The sequence below is a fragment of the Gymnodraco acuticeps genome, unplaced genomic scaffold (genome assembly GCF_902827175.1).
Source record: "Gymnodraco acuticeps unplaced genomic scaffold, fGymAcu1.1, whole genome shotgun sequence".
In the NCBI taxonomy this organism is placed as follows: Eukaryota; Metazoa; Chordata; class Actinopteri; order Perciformes; family Bathydraconidae; genus Gymnodraco; species Gymnodraco acuticeps.
Genome location: NW_022990548.1, coordinates 108,956 through 130,682, shown reverse-complemented (window position 1 = coordinate 130,682; position 21,727 = coordinate 108,956). Strand labels below are relative to the sequence as shown.

The 21,727-nt window shown below is 39.7% G+C and overlaps 2 protein-coding genes across 3 annotated transcripts in view; one reads left to right on the top strand and one right to left on the bottom strand.

Moving 5' to 3' along the window:
- The window catches only part of LOC117553434 (potassium voltage-gated channel subfamily H member 1-like), a gene marked incomplete at its 3' end in the record, with an annotated part of 56,851 nt that extends 53,401 nt beyond the window's left edge, over positions 1 to 3,450 (bottom strand). The window contains 2 exon segments of one of the 2 annotated variants that reach the window (XM_034227352.1): positions 1,990 to 2,016; positions 3,277 to 3,450. In XM_034227352.1, the coding sequence (XP_034083243.1) occupies positions 1,990 to 2,016; positions 3,277 to 3,349 (100 nt within the window). 2 annotated transcript variants of the gene reach the window in all.
- A 5,979-nt stretch (positions 3,451 to 9,429) lies between these two features.
- On the top strand, positions 9,430 to 20,740 carry rcor3 (REST corepressor 3). Its single transcript, XM_034227351.1, is given in 13 exon segments — positions 9,430 to 9,657; positions 9,751 to 9,807; positions 10,955 to 11,032; positions 11,112 to 11,164; positions 11,705 to 11,866; positions 12,168 to 12,292; positions 14,024 to 14,102; positions 14,515 to 14,730; positions 15,762 to 15,839; positions 15,956 to 16,013; positions 18,220 to 18,464; positions 19,640 to 19,894; positions 19,896 to 20,740. Coding segments are annotated over 13 exon segments (1,659 nt in total). The 5' UTR covers positions 9,430 to 9,533; the 3' UTR covers positions 20,025 to 20,740.
- The last annotated feature ends 987 nt before the right edge of the window (positions 20,741 to 21,727 follow it).

The following is a 21,727-nucleotide window of genomic DNA, read 5'->3' as shown; positions in this document are numbered from 1 at the left end:
TATTCATCCCGAGAGGAATATGAACTCTGACTGATAGAGAGTATCATCTCTGGATTGCTGCCACGAGCATACTGTGGTTAAAAAAACAACAGGCTATAAAATATGATTCACAGAGATAAGTTTGAGCAACATCTCCATGATTAAAAAGGCTTATATACCCTGAAAACTCTGCAGTGTCAGCAGTATTGTCCTCCATGATGGCCAGGTAAGGTAAGCATTGAATAGAGTGCTGCAAGGTTGACGTATTTGTGTACACCTACCCAAACGTATGCCTTTAACTGCATTGAACCAATGGGCTTTTTCCGTTGCATTTTTGATTATTTTGCGAAAAAAATATGCTCTGTGGCCAACAAACAGGACATATAAATCTTTACACAGATATATAAATCTTTCGCTATCAATATGTATTTTACTTGAAGCTAGATTTTTGATTTATTTGTAATTAGGTTTTTTTTTCAGCTGTTTTTTCAACATTAAATCTTATCTTATGTATCTTAACAAGTGAACACTACTTGTGATTTTTTAAGCTTAAATGCTGTGTATTTAAAAATTCCCAAGAACATCTGCAGTATCTTTTAGCAACCGCATGTTTGACTCATAATGTTAAATATTCACGTTTAGAGCATTTAGGACCAACCGCCAACCCTATTTTTAGGATCTGACAAAAATCCTATTGAAAGAACCCACTGACATTGAGACGAGGGAACAGGAAGTGAAGAACTGCTCCATCATGTCCGGGTTTTAGGACTCGTTCCTGCAGCACTCTACACACCATGCGTTTTAAACATCTAATGTGCCCTTGCCCTTTTTTAATTGGCTGAGGTCTGCTTCTCTGCTGACCGTGTCATCGAAGCCACTGATGAGGCTGCGATTTATTGTGCTGATGTCACATTTAAACACAGCCTTAGAGCAGAGTCGCTTAACTTCAATTCTGTGGCCTAATGTGGAGTCAATGGGGTTTCACGGTAAATTACCATGATGAGAAACTATCTCATACGTTGGATATTTGTAATTCAAACAATCAGTGTAATAGATTCTACTGAGATAGCAGGATTGGGTTCACCTCCTATTACAATCCTCTGCATATTTAAGAATGTTATACTGTGTATTAACACTGTCTAATAGAGGAGTTGATTCAAACATATGGTTATCTGAAGGGTGTAGTTTGAGCTTCGGGATGTTCATTATTTTCACATTAGCCAGGTAGCTCCATAAAATAAGAAATGCTGGTTTGCTGCTGGGATAAAGGCGTGTTGGGCTGCACGATAGATTCTTTTGTTAATTGTCAACTTTAGATTTCAACTTGTTCGATAGACACATCTCAAAATACACTTTTTTAGTTAGTCGGAAGAGGGTATGAGTAGGGAACTGCACTATTATTATAATTGTTTGGGTGCCTTTTGTGTTAAATTCAATGTTTAATTAAAGAATGTTGAACAAATATTTATTTTTGTATTTAACACGCAATTTAGGATTACTGAAAACAGCAAAAAGGCAGATCTGAGTACTCTTTAATATCTGTAAATTAATCAAAAGGAATATCTTGTGATAAAGAAACAAGGAAAATGTGAGTGCATGTAATATGTTTATCAGTATTCAATAACATGTTGTATGTGTCTTCATATCCTACAGCCATAAAGTCAGGTACATTTAAGGAGAAACATTTGGTCACAAGACAGGAGAAAGAGTTAGAGTTAGAGATTTAACATTCAAGAGACTCAACTGTCAGAAAAAGCAGTAAAATGGATGCTGAATTTATGAATCACACGAAGGGCAGGAGGTTCCCCGTCTGGATGATACATTTAAAACAGAGCATAACCTCTAAATGTGTGTGTGTGTTATATACAGTATATATATACGGTATATACTTTGTATATATAATAAATATATACTGTATATATGTAATATATATGTGTATATATACATCACAGGTCAGCGGAAGGGGATGGATACATCTACACGACAGTATGTGGAAACTCTGGTCTGTACCTGTCTGTCTATGTGATAATGTCCAAACTGAAAAGTTGAAAAGATAAGTGCGTTAAAGGAGCAGAAACAGACGAAACAGTGACAACAGAGATGAGACTAAGATAGGGAGCCTGAAATAGAGCAAAGTTAGTTTTAAATATCATTGTTGCAGCCATATATCAAGTTAATTGTATGTTGTATCGTTGTATCCAGTACGCAGTGACCTATTTGAAGGTAAACAGTATAGAGTACGTTTGGATTCCCTCTATCTATTTCCTGCTGCTGAACGAACAGATTCATGTGTATAATATGTATGACAGGAGAGTGTAAACTAATACGTTTTTATAGCCTATATTAAAGTGAAATAGGGCTTCAATTAAATATCAATCAATCTATTGATATTCAGCAATTAATCGCTTTATAAAAGGATCACTTCCAAATACATACATAATTTACATCAAATACATCATAATTTAATAGCTTTTTAGAAATGAGAGTAAATATCTTAATATACAAATACATTTCACATTCAAATAATATGAATAGTTAAATGTACAAATTGTTAGTTGTACAATATACATGTGGAATTTGGGTTGTGAAGTGAATATAGGGTGTAAAGCCAATTAAATAACTTTTGAAAGATCAAGATAAATAACATTTTGAATTTCAAATTAAATAGCATACCGTTTAGTGTTTAAATACAATTGTAAACATTGGATAAGTATATGAAGTAGCATAAAGGGTAGACAAGGTGTTTTTGTTATTTATATTCATACTTTTACTACATGTTTCTTCATATTTTGTTATTGAAATAAAAAAGCATCCTCATTATTACTGTGTATATTCCCATGTGTACCACTTTCTCTCTTACTATGTTGCTGCAATAACACCTGAATTTCAATATCAATAAAGGTCTATCTTATCTTATAACTTGTAATATAAGTTCTAGGGTTCATCTTTTTTAATATGAATGTACATTTCGGTTTAAATCAAATGTAGCTGTATTCCTGTTAACAACATAAAACGTACATGCAATGTGGAAATGAATACAAGTGATATACATTGGTTGATTTGACTGAGCAGCTGTAATTAAGACAAACACCTCTATTAAGTGATGTAACTACAGCTTAGTGTTAGCTTGCGATGAAGGTAACTACCTGGACACATTCAACATTCTGGAACGTTAAGAGCCAATCAGAGTAGAGCTTTCTGATGATGAACCAACCGCGCACCACCACGAGACATTCCACACAACACTCACGTTATCACCGTTTAAATAAATGTAAACGGACAGCACCGGAACCTTACCGTTGGACCGACGGACGATGTTCTCCAGGAACGTGTTCTGAGGGGCCACGAGACCCCGCCGTCCTCCCGCCATGCTGCTTCCCGCCGCTTCACATCTCTGACATGCTGCACGAGCCCCGCGCGCTGTGGAGTAGGTGGCTCGCTCTCTCACTCACGCGCTCTCTCTCTGTCTCAGAAGGCTTGTTATTGGCAGATGGTTCGGTTGCAGCACGAGCCACTGTGAGGGATTGAAGGAGGGAGAGAGAGAGAGGGAGAGAGAGAGGGGGAGGGAGGGAGACAGGTAAATGTCTCCCTCACTACCCGAGACAGGTAGATACAGGGAGGGAGACAGGTAGATAAAGGGAGGGAGACAGGTAGATGAATGTAGGGAGACAGGTATACATAAATGGAAGGAAAACCCTAAACCTACCTTTATAAAAACATATTTGAATATTGACTAAAGGGAAGTTCAATACAAATGTTCATGTCCGATACCGCAACATATTTATATTAGCAGTCGTTGTTACATAAGGTGACATAACAGTGCCTACCAACAAAGTTTAAAACGTGTAAAGTGAACAATGTACAGCTCCTCGGCTCGCGAGTGTCCTCCAAAGATGGACGACTTGGCGTTGATGACGTCACATATCCATTAGCTATTCACACGAAGGCGGCCATCTTTGAAGGATCCCGGGGATTGAAACCATATTTGTCTTATATATACAGTCTATGATTGAAACCCGCTGATTTATCCTTATGGCTAGCAAAAAAACGGTTAACCCTTTGAATTCAGCATTTTTAAACTTGGTACGAAAGCACTGTTTGTGGTTGGCTGTCACGTTTGGTTATAAAACCAACCGAAAAAGGCCATGGGATTAAGTTTAATTTATTTACGCTATGGAAACTTTACAAAGGAGACCAGGGAGCCAAGTCAGAAAGAATTGCTGAACGACAATAACACAAACCACCACTGAGGGAATAAGATTTAAAACATGAAAAGTCAAAGTATTTATAAATATACTTCTAGATTACTTATGCTAAACCACCGCTTTGTTAGCATTCGGTTAGCAAAACATTAGCTATCTTTCTTCTGTCGGGATGATTGTTTAGTTGTCATTGGGCCTGTAGATTTGAAGGTCGTGAACACACCCGTTTGTAATTTAGACATGGGCTTACATTTTAACATTTTAACATTTGCCGACAGGTGTAGGCACCGACTCCAAACACAAGAGAGGCGCCGACATCAGTAACAATGATCGGTGGCAAGTTGTCTAGGTCATTTGAACACTCTTCTATGCCCATCCTTTGGCAGTGTGAGGGTATTTATATTTTGAGTGTGCTTTATTCCTTGAGGATGCTAAACAGCTGAAAGATGACCGGTGAAAGCTGATACGTATTGACCGTTATTGTCGCTGCTACAGACACTGTCCTTTCTGCACTTGGCAGAAACAAAGCCATCTAAAACCATCATGCTCAAATCATGATTCTACTACATACTTTGATTAAATATAGAATATTTAAAATGTTATATTCTGATGAATGCAAAAAATAATTGCTTATATTTTTGTAGACTACTTCATTACAGAAAACCAATGACCCATCTCAAGGGGCTTATTCTAAATGCATACATTCTTACAAAGATATGTGTACGTTATTTCCAATACTTTGAGCGGGAACAACTACCTGCATAACTGAAGAAGTTTGGTAATGTTTGTTTTTACGAGTTATATATACCTGTAAAGGTAATATAGAATTGATCTAATGAGCATTTCAATGACAATGAGTTTGAATATCTGTCCCATGCGATGCCTGACAGAATAAACAGTGTCTGCAGGAGTTTAGTGTTAAATACAATTGAAGGTTTTCTCTGCTGATTGTTGAACTGTGTCTCCCCCTGCTGGTCATTAAGCGTCAGTGCAGGGACATCGACAGTTAAACAAGCAGAAAAAAACAAATAAAACACGCTGAATTATCCACATTCAACCAGTTTTAGTTCACAACATGTTATAATCAGTGCTGGAATTGGGCCGGTACTCACCGGTACGCAGTACCGGCACTTCTGGTTCTGACCCATGGAGTACCGGCACTTCTTGCTCAGTACCGGCATGCTGGCGGTACTCCGGTACTCATGCACCGTGCCAGTACTCAACACTCTCCCGCCGTTCTTATTATACATCCATATATATATATACAGCCGCCCGGTACTCAGTAGATGCGTCATGAGGTGCCGAACGGACATTCTCATCGCTCTAACCGCTGGAGTTTCACAGCGGCTGTCAGCTGTTTACTCCTGTCATTCAAACAGAACGTGCTGGAGAGGGGGCGGGGCTTATCTTCTCCATGTAAATACTGTGGTGGAAACGACTATGTCAAAATTAACCTATTTGACCGTGATTTAATAGTAATACACGTTTCAAAATAATAATAATAATAATGCCGAAGTAACAACATACTGAAAACTGTTAGTAAAACCATGTTTTAATGCTTTACAATTTACATACCTAGATGCACGTGTGTTGTGTTTATGCAGTGCAACTCCCACCCAGTGGGTGGCTATGTAGAGTGATAGAACAGAGCAGGCATGCCCCCGAGAGAAGGAAAGCAAGTCACGTCACAAATTAGCATTTCTAAAATGTTAGCGTGGATTAATAAAAGTGCAAAAAGACAGCGGTTGTCGCAGGAAGAAACTTCAAATACAGAGAACGCTGTGCCTGTGTTGGAAATTGTGTCTGATGGGGAGCTTTCTTTGGTTGATCCTCCTGCTCCAAGTTCTAGTGCATTAGCATTAGCACTAGCTCCGCCGCCTCCTCCAGAGCCTCTAAAGTTAGCTGCTGCTGGCGCAACTGCCACCACCAACACCGGGCAAAGCGATGCACCTGACTGCTGGACAACGGACCAGGTGCAATATTTTTGCAAGACCAATGCATGGCTCCTTCTTAAAGATAAGAAGCTAGGATGTCGGATATGCAGAGATGTCAAATCTTTGGGAATACACACTGGACAAGGACTGAAACTGTCAACTGAATGGGGTGAGTGTGCAGTGTCTCATTTCGGTGTTGACAAGGGCAAACAACAAGCTAGCCTGAGAAAAAAAATCAAAGAACATAAAGAATCACAAGCCCATGTAAAAGCTGCTGACATCCTTACATCTGCTTCACTTGAAACTATTCAACATCAAGTGCAGTCTATGCATAAATCTGAATTAGACACCACTATCAGAGTTTTTCGAACGGCATATAAAATTGGCAAACATAGCCGGCCATTCACAGACATGCCAATTTATTTGAATGTACAGAAACTGAATGGGCTGAACGTGGGCAGGGTTTTGCACTCCAATAAAACCTGTGGCGAAATCATCGACCACATAGCTCATGAGCTGAAGAAAAAAATGGCAAAAGACATTACAGAAAACCAAAGAAAACTCTGTGTTTTGGTCGATGAATCTACCACTATTAGTGGTAAAACGGTGCTTGTTGTGTGTCTACGCTCAGCATTAGCTGATGCTGAGCCCGAAACGTTTTTTTGGGAGCTGATTGAGTTGGATGGAACAACGGCTGATGACATCACAAAGGCGTTAATGGAGTGTCTTGGAAGAGATTTTAACGAGGACTTTTTAGGTCAGTGTTTCGTTTCTTTTGCATGTGATGGGGCTTCAGTCATGCTAGGGAAGAGAACAGGCGTTGCTACCCAGTTGTGTAGTAAATTCCCAAGCCTGTTTGTGTGGCACTATTCCAATCATCGTCTAGAGCTGGCAGTTGGGGATGTGGTCAAGGAGGTCTCAGGGCTCAATCATTTCCAGATCTTTTTTGACAAACTCTATTCCTTGTTCCATGCCTCCCCCAAAAATCAGAGGCAGTTAGCGCAGTGTGCGCAAGCAGTCGGACAGCGTCTCCTGGTGATAGGGCGTGTTTTGTCCATCCGCTGGGTGGCTTCAAGTGAAAGGAGCGTCAGAGCAGTCTGGGAAAACTACCGAGTGCTTCATGATCACTTCACAAATGCTGCAAACGACACGAGCAGGGATTCCAGAGACAGAGCAAAGTACAAGGGCCTGGATGATGTGCTCACATCTGCAACGTTTGTCAGCAATCTGGGACTGATGTACGATGCGCTCACAGAGCTCAGCGACCTCTCTCGGCAACTCCAAAAAAGAGAGATGACACTGCCTACAGCAGATAGGCTCTTAACTCGAGAAATACGAGTTTTTGAATCCATGGTCACCATGCCTGGCCCACACATGACTACAGTTCATACAGCTCTAGCTGAGAAGTCCTTCAAGGGTGTTGCCCTGCGTGAGAATGGCAGGCTTGTACAGATTCATGCAGGTCAGTTTTTCCGCAGTATGGTAGAGAATCTGAGACACAGAATGACTTCCACAACCTCCTCTCATGTCAGCACAAGAGAAATCCCATTACATGGCCGGGAGGCCCGGGACAATCAGCTAATCCAGGACATGAAAGTTATCCATCCTGGAAGTTGGCCTGAAGAGGAGTTAGACGTACAGTATGGGGACGTAGAGGTGCTACGTTTGTGCGAAGTGCTGAAAGTGGACAGAAGAGAGACTGTTCAGGGCTTTCGCGAATACAAGGAAACCAGGGCATCCCGTACACCTGCTGCCATGGAGCCTCTACTGAAAGCAGTCCGAACCATCGCTGTCTCCACTAGTGAGTGTGAGCGGGCATTCAGCTGCATGAACGATATCCTTACTGCAAAAAGGAATGCTCTCTCTGTCAGCCTGGTTTTCATTAAATGTAATGGACCATCACTAGGACAGTTCAATCCGGAACAGTATGTGAGGTCCTGGCTGGCAAAGGGAAGGAGAAGTGCTGATGAAAGAGCCTGTCCAGCTCCAGCCCCTGATACTGATGTCCACAAGGCCTTCTGGAGCCTTTTCTAACAATGTGAAGTATATTGCAAAGCAGCTCACCCAGTGAGAAGACTTTTGGCATAATGTGCCGATTTGTACAGATCCTGGAGATAGAAGGACTTCAGACCAACCAGGGAGTTATCTGATCAGCTTGGTGTTCAATGTAACTCTTTACCATGGCTCAGACTTTGTTACTTGCAGTTACAGTTTCTCATTTTAGATTGTGCACATTTTGCATTTGTTTTTACATGTTCTTTGTTCATGCTCTTTATCATTTTTCTGAGTTGGAAAGTTAGATTGCATCATAGTTTACTTTATACATATTTGTATTCTTCAGTGGTGAAGTATATTGCAAAGCAGCTCAGCCATGTGAGAAGACTTTTGGCACTTTTTCGTTTTTCGTTTTCTGAGTTGGAAAGTTAGATTGCATTCAAAATGTACAGAAATACTTAATTTTGTTAAAGCTTTTTATAAAAAATGCTTCTGACCAGAGCTTTGTTTCCTTGTCATTAATGTTGAACACCACCAGAGGGGCTCTCACCTGAAAGGTCTCTGCTTCATGTGTCTTCAGCAGAAGATCTAGACTTTGATTGCTATATTTTCAGTTAATATTGACCTTACTGAGCTTTAGCCATATCCGCTGCCTATCATAAAAAATGTTAAGTACAGTGAACCTTTCTAAAATATACAGTAGTAAAGAGACAAACCCACCAGCATTATAGTAGCCAAATTCTTGTTTGTGGGCTGTATATATAAAATTGACTTGAAAAAGTTGCTGATTTTAGAGTACTGGCACCTTTTTCATTCCAATTCAAGCACTGGTTATAATGTCAGCATATTGAATGTGAAAAAACATCCGAGATCTTATCATATCAAATTATGATGTTTACATGTTGGTTTATGTGCATTTTCTATAATGTTCACATCATTGAGACTCAATTTTGCTTTTGTTGATTTTATTTTACGTTTTCTTACTGTTTAATTTCAGTTTGAAATTGGAATTTTGTTTACATTTTTAATTTCAGTTTATTATTATTTTTGACGGCGGAAGGATCTGCTGTCAGGCGCCGCAGCAGCTGGAGTCACACTCCTGCCCCACGGTGCGTAAAAAGCCTTCCGCTGTGGTGGTTAGACCCCACTCAGCAACCACTTTAAACGGGTAAAAACATCCCCTTCAAATGAATAATTATATACATTAAAATATTTCGAATTAAGAAGAGCCTATTCTTGTCTTCTATGACTTCTAAAAGCATGAAATGACTGTATGCAAGGCGGTGAAAGATAAGAAATGCCTCGACAGCGACATGGACGACGCTGCGGCTGCTGAAGGAACTGCAGCTGAAAAACCTCCAGGTCCTGCTGACATTTTATACCCAGACACAGAGGCTCTAAAACGATCAATTTGATCGGTAAAATGCCGGGGATGATGGATAAAGGCTCGGAGTATTTGGGGAAAGGTCGATCAAACGGCACCAAGAGTCCATCCAACGCTTCTAATGGACATTTTTCTGACGAAAGTGGCAGCGACGACGAACACGGTCAGTATAGCCTCGAACAGCCTCTTATCGCTCCGTAATATGTGCGCGTTTTTTAACAAAAAAATGTGAATGCTGATATGGTTTTTTCTCCAGATGTGGGGATGCGGGTTGGAGCAGACTATCAGGCCAACATTCCCGAGTTTGAGCCCGGTGAGTTTTTTACTGTTTTCAACCTGAGTGACGGACGTTGGTAGCCTCGAACATGTACACACAGCCTTTAACTACATGCATACACATACACAGCTTCATGCGTGTTTTGGTGCGTTTAAAAGGCGGTTAAAACACTTAAAATCAGCTGTTTGTTCATTAAATCAGTTTTATTAAACTGTGTTATAACCTGAGGACAGATACATGAACCGAGGCTATACCTCAACTTCTCACTGACAACTTGTGACATTTATACATTTGTAATTATTGAAGCTTGATTGAGCTGGTTTGTTTACATTGTTATTCTCTATTTTCCGACCTTATACACTTAATACTTGTATAATATGTTGTGTAGCAGAGTGAAATGAAAGTGCCTCGGGTAAAATGTAAAAACAATAATAATAAAAAACAACTACTACTTTTACAAAAGACTAACATTAACATTAAACATTAACGTTAACATTTTCATTCCCGCACTGACAATTACAAAAAATGGCTTTTCTTATTATATATTTGTTTTTCATTACTTTACTTTAGCTGTCAACACAGACACGTGACAACGTTCTGAAGGTGAATAACAGTGATATATAATTGTGTTCAAAATAATCTGAAAAGAAAATAGTGATCTTATAAGAATCCCTTGCTTTTTAACAATTGGGACATTTACATATTTAAGTTTGTGGATTTTGGACCCGTTTACAGTGTCAACATGAACATGTCAATGCTCTAAATATTACATGTATTATATTTGCTAAAGGTACAATCAGTATTCCTTGACTAAATAATGTATTTCTTATTATGAAAACGTATTCTGTGTATTTGTATAAAACATATTTCAAATTGAAGCAATAAAATCATTCTGAAAAAAACTAACGGAAATGTCCTGATCACACTGGCAGTACTTTATTTGACAGAAACCAAAGAAATGTGAGCATTATGGGTCAAACCCAAGTCCCCAAAAACAACAGATACTACATTTCCCACAATGCAACACGTTGTTGTTTTTAAACATCTTAACTGCCCCATCCAAAGCATAACAATATATTTTACAAAGTGTTCACTAGCAGAGTGGTGATGAGCAAACTGAATTTAATGTGTTTTTTAGACTTTAAAAAGTTTCATGAATGTGATGTTTTTTATGTGTGTACAGGTTCCACTAAGTACACGGATAAAGACAGCGGGGGGATGCTAGTTTGGTCTCCATATCACAACATCATCGACTCAAAATGTAAGTTAACTTCCTGTTTTCTACAGTCCTCTATCAGGTCCTCAGATCAGACTCTAACGGTGTGTGTTTTCCTCCACAGTGGACGAATACATCGCTTTAGCTAAAGAGAAACATGGATACAACGTGGAGCAGGTGAGAGCCGGCACAGCAGAGCCTCATGTTGAATCCTCTGGTGTGCATTAAATACTTGATAAATGATAAGTATGTGGTAATTTGTCATTTAATTAAGAAATATAGAGCTAAATGAAAAAAGATAGATTGAAAAAAGGCTTAAAATTATATTCCCTCAATTTATTTCACGCAATATACCTCGATATATGAATTCACCATGATTCAAGTGTACTGAAACACAATCATTTTTGAATTATTGCACAGGCCTAGGTCACAAAGTGTTCCATAAAATATCAACCAATGGTGAAATGATAAACTAAATTAAAAATGACTATGAGTTATGAATTTAATTATTCTTTTAATTAACATTTCAGCCATCATCTTCCTTTTTGATGAACAATTAATTTGATCCGGACGCACCTTGTGAAGCCACTCTGAACATAAATCATTGATAATCCCTCTGACGTTTAATAATAACTGTGATGATGAACTAGATGGTGCTGCTCTGATAGTTTGCAGAAACGTTCTGATGTATTAATTGTGTATTTATTGTGTGTTCAGGCGCTCGGCATGCTCTTCTGGCACAAACACAACATAGAGAAGTCTCTGGCCGACCTGCCCAACTTCACCCCGTTTCCAGACGAGTGGACGGTGGAGGACAAGGTTCTGTTCGAGCAGGCCTTCAGCTTCCACGGGAAGAGCTTCCACCGCATCCAGCAGATGGTAAACACTTGGTCTGAAGTACAGAGTTATTACCAGCGTTTAAAAAATATGTGTTACAGGTCAACGTGTCCAGGAAGATTTCAATGTCCCGGAAAATGGGAGATATTCCGGTCAAATATTATCCGTGTTTACTATTGAGCTTAAAACTAATCGAAGGAAGGCTATATAAAAAATGGCCTCATTGAAAAGTAGGTTATTAAGGCGTTCTGCTGCTGCCGACTTCATTCTGTTCTGAAGAGAGAGACCTCTTTAGATTGTACATAGAGATTGAGAGTGTTAAACTTGATCGTGTTTCCTTCAGTTACCGGATAAGTCCATCTCCAGTCTGGTGAAGTATTACTACTCGTGGAAGAAGACTCGCTCCAGAACCAGTCTGATGGACCGGCAGGCGCGGAAACTGGCCAACCGGAGCAACCAGGACGACAGGTATTCACTGTCAGTGGTGATTTTTTTATTTAAATCTATGAATTAAAAGTCACCGATTATGCAAAATCCATTTATTCACATATTTTCTACATCAACATGTGTCTCCTCTTCTTCATGTCTCTTCTTCATCAACATGTGTCCCCTCTTCTTCATGTCTCTTCTTCATCAACATGTGTCCCCTCTTCTTCATGTATCCTCTACATCAACATGTGTCCCCTCTTCTTCATGTCTCTTCTACATCAACATGTGTCCCCTCTTCTTCATGTCTCTTCTACATCAACATGTGTCCCCACTTCTTCATGTCTCTTCTACATCAACATGTGTCCCCTCTTCTTCATGTCTCTTCTACATCAACATGTGTCCCCTCTTCTTCATGTCTCTTCTACATCAACATGTGTCCCCTCTTCTTCATGTCTCTTCTACATCAACATGTGTCCCCACTTCTTCATGTCTCTTCTACATCAACATGTGTCCCCTCTTCTTCATGTCTCCTCTACATCAACATGTGTCCCCTCTTCTTCATGTCTCTTCTACATCAACATGTGTCCCCTCTTCTTCATGTCTCTTCTACATCAACATGTGTCCCCTCTTCTTCATGTCTCCTCTACATCAACATGTGTCCCCTCTTCTTTATGTCTCTTCTACATCAACATGTGTCCCCTCTTCTTCATGTCTCCTCTACATCAACATGTGTCCCCTCTTCTTCATGTCTCTTCTACATCAACATGTGTCCCCTCTTCTTTATGTCTCTTCTACATCAACATGTGTCCCCTCTTCTTCATGTCTCTTCTACATCAACATGTGTCCCCTCTTCTTCATGTCTCCTCTACATCAACATGTGTCCCCTCTTCTTCATGTCTCTTCTACATCAACATGTGTCCCCTCTTCTTCATGTCTCTTCTTCATCAACATGTGTCCCCTCTTCTTCATGTCTCCTCTACATCAACATGTGTCCCCTCTTCTTCATGTCTCTTCTACATCAACATATGTCCCCTCTGTGGAAAGAGACTCTGAAAGTTTCAGGAACAAAGATTCTCTCTCTTTTTGATCCATTTCTATAAAAACCTGTCTGAAAATGAGCTGATCAGATTTTGGCCACTTTATGATGTCACAATAATGTTTTGTCTTGTGTAACCATTAGCCAATCACCAACCAAGGTAACCCCCCCCCCCCCCCCCCACCTTATCACCTGTATCTCCTCCTTGAGCACCATTGTGTTCTTTGTAACCAAATCTCTCTCAGAGGGGCGTGGGGAGGGGCTCCTTATTTTCATCTAAAGTAACAAACAGAGAATCAGCACTTTGGAAACAGGGCTGAAACAGAGGGGATTATGGGTAAAGCTGCAATGATCTGTTTGGTGTTTGGAGCCAAACACTTCAGAGACATGTTTTGAATATATCTGAGACCTGTAATATATTGATGGAAAACAGTAGAATAGGGGACCTTTAAGCTTTGATGCTTCAGGTCTATTTGTATAAAAGTGAAAAGTGAAAATTGTATTTATGATCAAACAGTGAACACATGTTCTTTTGAGACTGTGGTATGAAATGGTATTTGTTTTTACATCAAACCGTAAAGTATTTGACAAAATCTGATTTACAATTGTTTGTCATATCTTGTGTTTCCTGTCTTCTTCTCTGGTGTGCCTCGGTTCAAAGCTGTCTGTGTTTATGTTGTTGTTATAATAAAGTGTACCTACTTAGGTTTGACTTATTTTTGTTGTAACCGTAGTGAGGAGGAGATGGAGGAGGCCGCTCCCATCGAAGCCCACGACAGCGACTACGACCCCAACAAGGAAGCCAAGAAAGAGGTATGTGGACACACCTGAGCTTCTGTTGCCATGACAAATAGACACACCTGACACACTCATTACAGGAAGTTAAACTATGATGGGACTTTAATACATTTCTCATATTTTTTTTAATGTTCTCATGTCAAGGAATAATACTAAAATAGTCCATTAGTTACTGAACAGGGAGGATTAGATCAAAAACTAAAGACTTCAAGCGATCATATTGTTCAACATATTGTTAGTTAAATATTCAAAATGCTGTGTAAAAAGGGCTGTTGATCAGAGTTTGAAAGCGAGAGTGAATAAGTGAGTTTTGAGAGATTTTGTTGACGGGTTAAAGAGTGTTGGCCTTTCGGATGTGACTGGGAAGGGAGTTCCAGAGGGAGGGGGAGGCTGCAGTTTAATGGAGCCGCTCTGTGTCTCCCAGCAGAACCAGGTGGAGCCGGTGGTCCCGGGCTCTAAGGTGGCGTTGGTTCGGCGGGAGCACCAGACGCTGCAGCACCGACACCACCAGCGCTCCCGCTGCCGCCCCCCCAAAGGCATGTACCTGACCCAGGAGGACGTGGGGGCCGTGTCCTGCAGCGCCTCCGCAGCAAACACCCTGCTCCGACAGCTGGACATGGAGCTGGTGTCCCTCAAGAGACAGGTAGGAGGCGCCCAATAAGATAAGAGATAAGATAAGTTAATCCCTGTGGGGAAATGCAGTAGTTTAACAGCAACAGGGTAAGAATGAAACAACTGAAGCAGAATGGAAAGGGTTTATTTTTGACCAGGTTGGATCCAGTGTGACTTACTGTGTGACAATTCGTTTTTTTGTTTTATTATGTTGTAGATTTGACCAATGAATAAAGTCGCTGTTGTTCTTCAGCAAATCAGCAGGTACAGTTTCACCAGTCAACCTGGGATTGTACATCTGTCTTTCTTTAAGCATATTAAGACATTTTTGTCCTAGGATTTAAAGTAGGTAAATAATGTGTTTGACAAAAGTGCCCAGAAGAAATGTACATGTGAAAATCTACATATGATGAAGCACTGGAACATCTCCTGCGATTCCCTTTAAATCATTTCACAAAAAAGAACCAGACCACATAAACATAAAAAAAAAATGCATGCTAACATTAGCATGTTGCTACCCATGAGGAGCATACGTTTGAAGACAGATGTGTTATTGACAAACAGAGTTACTCACCAGACAGTCAGAGATCATCACAGGAAACATGTCTGCTGCTCATTCATTCATTCATTAAACTCAAGCAGTGGCCGTTTCTCAAAGTCGAGGAGGCTTGCTTGGTAGCACAAGTATGTTGGGCATTTAAACAGTGATTCGGTGCCACTCGATGACGTAGTATGCTTGAAATAGTGGCTCTGGAGCAGCTTTACTCGACATTGAGAATTGGCCAGTGAACCTGTTAGCTAAATCTGTTGGAGCACAGGTGAAAGACCCCAGGTGAGTCCCGAGTCGTCCTGTGCAGTGCCTGTATGTTACTCTATACCGCCCCCTACTGGTTATACCTGCAGGTATCAGTACACTGTGTAACAGTTGAAGACATTTGAATAAAAGGCATTCAAATTACATTTAGAGGGTTTTAAAGCTACACTTTAAAGCAGAGAATCAGTGAGAGTCAAACTTGTGAGTTTTGTTGAAGCTCAGCTGATTGTTTCTGTCTCGTTTTTTAGGTGCAGAACGCCAAACAGATGAACAGCGGCATGAAACACAGTTTGGAGACTGGGATTGAAGATTTCAAAATGGCTGAGGTACATTGACACCACCAAACACAACACATTTATTTCTCTATTAAATAAAAAAAATGAAATCTGTAATTCCTCTTTGGTTGTACACATTAGATAACTGTCAGTGGTTGTTTTTACAGGGCAACCAGAAGGTAAACGCTCGCTGGACCACAGACGAGCAGCTGCTGGCTGTTCAAGGTGAGTTTGGTCACAGGTTACTGTTAGAAAGGTGTTAAAAAGGAGCTTGAAAAGTCCATTACAAACCATCTGTGATGTCCTTCAGGCAGAGGTGGGAAGTAGTGGAGTACAAATACTTCGTTACTCAAGTACATTTTTCTGGTATCAGTACTTTACTCCACTACTTATTTTTCTGACGACTTTTTACTTTTACTTCTCACATGTTGAACTCAAATACCTGTACTTTCTACTTCTTACATGTCGAACACAAATACCTGTACTTTCTACTTCATACATGTTGAACACAAATACCTGTACTTTCTACTTCATACATGTTGAACACAAATACCTGTACTTTCTACTTCTTACATGTTGAACTCAAATACCTGTACTTTCTACTTCTCACATGTTGAACACAAATACGTGTACTTTCTACTTCATACATGTTGAACTCAAATACCTGTACTTTCTACTTCTTACATGTTGAACTCAAATACCTGTACTTTCTACTTCTCACATGTTGAACTCAAATACCTGTACTTTCTACTTCTTACATGTTGAACTCAAATACCTGTACTTTCTACTTCTCACATGTTGAACACAAATACGTGTACTTTCTACTTCTTACATGTTGAACTCAAATACCTGTACTTTCTACTTCTCACATGTTGAACACAAATACCTGTACTTTCTACTTCTTACATGTTGAACACAAATACCTGTACTTTCTACTTCTTACATGTTGAACACAAATACCTGTACTTTCTACTTCTTACATGTTGAACACAAATACGTGTACTTTCTACTTCTTACATGTTGAACTCAAATACCTGTACTTTCTACTTCTTACATGTTGAACTCAAATACCTGTACTTTCTACTTCCTACATGTTGAACACAAATACCTGTACTTTCTACTTCTTACATGTTGAACACATACCTGTACTTTCTACTTCTTACATGTTGAACACAAATACCTGTACTTTCTACTTCTTACATGTTGAACACAAATACGTGTACTTTCTACTTCTTACATGTTGAACTCAAATACCTGTACTTTCTACTTCTTACATGTTGAACTCAAATACCTGTACTTTCTACTTCTTACATGTTGAACACAAATACGTGTACTTTCTACTTCTTACATGTTGAACTCAAATACCTGTACTTTCTACTTCTCACATGTTGAACACAAATACGTGTACTTTCTACTTCTTACATGTTGAACTCAAATACCTGTACTTTCTACTTCTTACATGTTGAACACAAATACGTGTACTTTCTACTTCTTACATCTTGAACACAAATACCTGTACTTTCTACTTCTCACATGTTGAACACAAATACGTGTACTTTCTACTTCTTACATGTTGAACTCAAATACCTGTACTTTCTACTTCTTACATGTTGAACTCAAATACCTGTACTTTCTACTTCTTACATGTTGAACACAAATACGTGTACTTTCTACTTCTTACATGTTGAACTCAAATACCTGTACTTTCTACTTCTTACATGTTGAACCCAAATACCTGTACTTTCTACTTCTTACATGTTGAACTCAAATACCTGTACTTTCTACTTCTTACATGTTGAACACAAATACCTGTACTTTCTACTTCTTACATGTTGAACACAAATACCTGTACTTTCTACTTCTTACATGTTGAACACAAATACCTGTACTTTCTACTTCTTACATGTTGAACACAAATACCTGTACTTTCTACTTCTTACATGTTGAACTCAAATACCTGTACTTTCTACTTCTTACATGTTGAACACAAATACCTGTACTTTCTACTTCTCACATTTTCCAAACAGCTGGTTCCTTTAGTCTGAATGTGTGTTTGGTGCGTGATCATTATTATTTAGAGTCATTGCGTGCCTATTGATTTGAACACGATCCGTGTATCCATCATTTCCTGGTCTTCTCTAAAGAAGAGGGACCAATGGAAACGTTGTCATGTTGCCGTTGTTCAGCATGGAAACATTCATTAGCTAACAATGACATTATTGTTCTATTAATATAAAGGGAGGTCAGGTACTCTTTAAAACAGCTGCTAGTTATGGGTACTTTTTACTTAAGTACATTTCAAAGCCCATACTTCTTTACTTTGACTTGAGTAAAGACGTTTAGTCAGTACTTCTATAGTATTTTTGAACAAGAGTATCTGTACTTCTACTAGAGTAAAGGATGTGTGTACTTTTGCCATCTCTGCCTTCAGGTGTGAGGAAATATGGGAAAGACTTCCAGGCCATCGCTGACGTCATCGGTAACAAGACGGTGGGCCAGGTGAAGAACTTCTTCGTGAACTACCGGCGGCGGTTCAACCTGGACGAGGTGCTTCAGGAGTGGGAGGCGGAGCAGGGAACGCACACTCCCAACGGAGACAGCGCCACCTCTGGAGAGGAGGGGAAGACCAGCTCCACCCCGCCGTCAGGGAAGAGCACCGACGAAGAAGACGAAGAGGTGAGGAGGGTTTAAATGATATATATCCCATATTGAGCGCCTAATGGATCAATGATAATACCTGCATGCACCACAATCCTGCTGATCTTCTTCCATCCATCTGCTTTTAGATTGACTTCTTTCACTCCAGATTTCACTTTACATTTGTTAATGAAAACTAACTTCTAGAGAGATTATTTACTGCAGTCAACATTACATCTAATTCCTTTTTTACGTTGTCCTCTGATGTTGAAAATAGCAATCAAAAAAGTGTATGGTGGTTCCGAAAGACTATATAATACTGAAGTACATCAGTCTGCTGCTGAGAAGCAACTGTTTGAATGTAAAACAGACTTAATTCCCATCATCCATTTCACCATGCTCATGTTTTTTTGTTGCTTTCTGTCCAGGAAATCGTGTATGAGCGATTGATTGGACAAATCAACCATAAAACCTGCAAGCAATTAATACAATTAATACATTTGTTTTAATCAATCAATCAATGTTTATTTATATAGCCCAATACCACAAATGTTACATTTGTCTCAGTGGTCTTCACAGTGTGTACAGAATATCAGTATGACAATACGACACCCTCTGTCCTTAGACCCTCACATCGTACAAGGAAAACTTCCGGAGAAAACCCACAGTTTAAAGGGAAAAATGGGAGAAACCTCAGGGAGAGCAACAGAGGAGGGATCCCTGACTGAACTGAGGCAACATTTATTCTAGTGTATATCCTATCAATAAATACAACTACACAAATCTCTTTGGGCATTGAGAGATGAAGAGAGACTGATATAAATTGTTCTCATAAGTTTGAAGGGCTTAAAACTAGAAGATATTTCAAAAAAGTGTATTTGTGACTTTAACTTTACCTTTGGATCATCATGCAAAGTCCCAGCCCTTTATGTTGTTAACCTCTGCTTTAAGTGACATATAGAGAACGTGGACATGTGATTGTGAGTGATGCAGAAAAGAGAGACTGATATAAATAGTTTTCATAAGTTTGAATTGGTTAAAACTAGCAGATATTTCAAAAAAAGTACTTATTTCTAACTTTAACTTTGGATCATCATGCAAAGTCCCTGATGTTGTTAACCTCTGCTCTAAGTGACAGTTTGAGATGATTGACATGTGATTGTTAACGATTGACAGTGAGGTATTTCTAACTCCGCCCTCTCTTCTCTCTGCAGGGTCAGGTGACCTCCTCAGGTGCATCTCCTGCTGCCTCCTCTTCCTCCTCGGCTCAGATTCCCGTGACGTCCTCCTCCTCCTCTTCCTCCCTCCACCAGCCTCCTCCCCTCCTCAGGCCCTCTCTCCCCGCTACACCCTCCCTGCACCGCCAGCCTCCGCCCCTCCAACAACAGGCTCGATTCCTGCAGCCTCGTCCGACCCTCCAGCAGCCGCCGCCTCTAATCCGCCCGTCCAACCCTCTTCCTCCTCGTCTAAAACCCTCGACCTCCAGCTCCCATGAGCCTCGGCGGTATTAACCCCGGCGGGTCGGGTCCAAGCTCCGCCCAGCAGCCCCCAGGCCTGGCCGTCCACCAATCAGAGGCCTCATCTTCCTCCCTCCACTGACAGTTTAACAGCTACAGGCGACTGTGTGTGAATGTGTGTGAATGCTAGATTCCTTGAGCGGCAAAACAAGTTGATGAATTAATGACTTGTAGTTTGTAAAGCGCTTTGAGGGGTCGTACAGACTGGATAAAGCGCTATACAGTCCGTTTAGCATATTTGTTAAAGACACTGAGGAAAGCAAATGTTAAATCTGAAGCTGCTGCTTTCAGGGTCCCGTGGGAAATCTTGAGTCTTCAGAACAATGAGAGATTTCTTTCAGGCTTCTGATTTCCTTTTTTGTTTACTTGTAAAGGTAACACATTAACTAAGGGTGTTACAGTTCTCAAACCTCGATTTTCGAACCACGTATATATGTTCATACCTCGTGCTTTCTTTTTTATGTGCGTGTTCTTTAGGTGATGTGGATAGAGATAGTATTCTGGGTTTTACTAAATCATCTTCAAGATCACCTTAAAAAAACGTAGGAATATATATATATATATATATATATATATATATATATATATAATCTTAAATAGATAATGAAGACCATAACAATTGTTATGAATATACTATTAGTTAAAGGTGGGGTATGTAATTTATTTCAGAAACACTTTTTGTTATATTCCATGGAATGCTCTTAACATCCCGATAGCAATGAATATATTAAATGCTTTGACAATAAATACATAAAATATTTTATCAGTGGAAGCCGTAGCGCTGTAAAAAGCACGACCAATAATCTGAGCCGGCCCGGCTAAAGTAACTGGATGCCTACCTGCCTGTCAGCCTTCCATCTGTGCACAAACTTACCTCGTGCCCTCATTGGTCATGTGCGCGTTCGTGTGTGTTGGAGGAGGGGCTCTGTAAGGAAGGGGCAGATTTTTTCCGGTTGTCTACTTTCAAATTCTAGCGCACTCGAGCTGGTTTCTCCAAAATTACATAGCCCACCTTTAACCTACAAATATAATGCAGTCTCAGAGAGCTGTGCATGGTAAAATAACTAGCCCTAAACAACCATTTACAAACAACAAACTAAATCCAAATCTGATTGTAATTATTAGAAGAACAGTATTTTAGGGAAGTTTTATCTTTCTTATAGGACTTAAATGAAGCCGGCCCGCTGTTTGATCTTTAGTACTGAAATGTGTGTAGATTTTTACAGTAAAATGTTGCCTTTTCGGTCACCTGTGGCGTCCCACAGGGTTCAATCCTGGGTCCCCTTCTTTTTTTCTCCATCATCATCCCTCCACTTGGACCTGTAAAAACATTTCAAATTGAGATATTTATTTATCAGCTCTAATCGGTAGCAGAGTAGATACTTATAGCTTGATGTTGTAGTGTTTTCTAAAGCTAAAGTAATCTAAAAGAATAAAATAACTTTAATTTAGGATCTTGAATCAGTGGCATTTCTTACATTAAGAAACTCAACATCGTTATAGATTTTGTTATTTATGTATCCTCCATCTTCCCTGTATATTTAGTCTCTGGTGACATTTTAGTTTCTTAATCATCACTCAAAAACGTCTGATGTTTTCCAAAGGGTTTTATGATCTTTAATCCATTGGATCTTAAAGCTTAGAATAAATAAGGAGAACCTTGGGGCTCATCTTTTAAAGAATCAGTCTGGTGTATTATTCCTTCTGTCGTCAAATATCATGTTTAGACTCAAACCAAGAATGTGTTGGTACGCCTCTAAATACTATTTCACTTTCAGTTTGTGG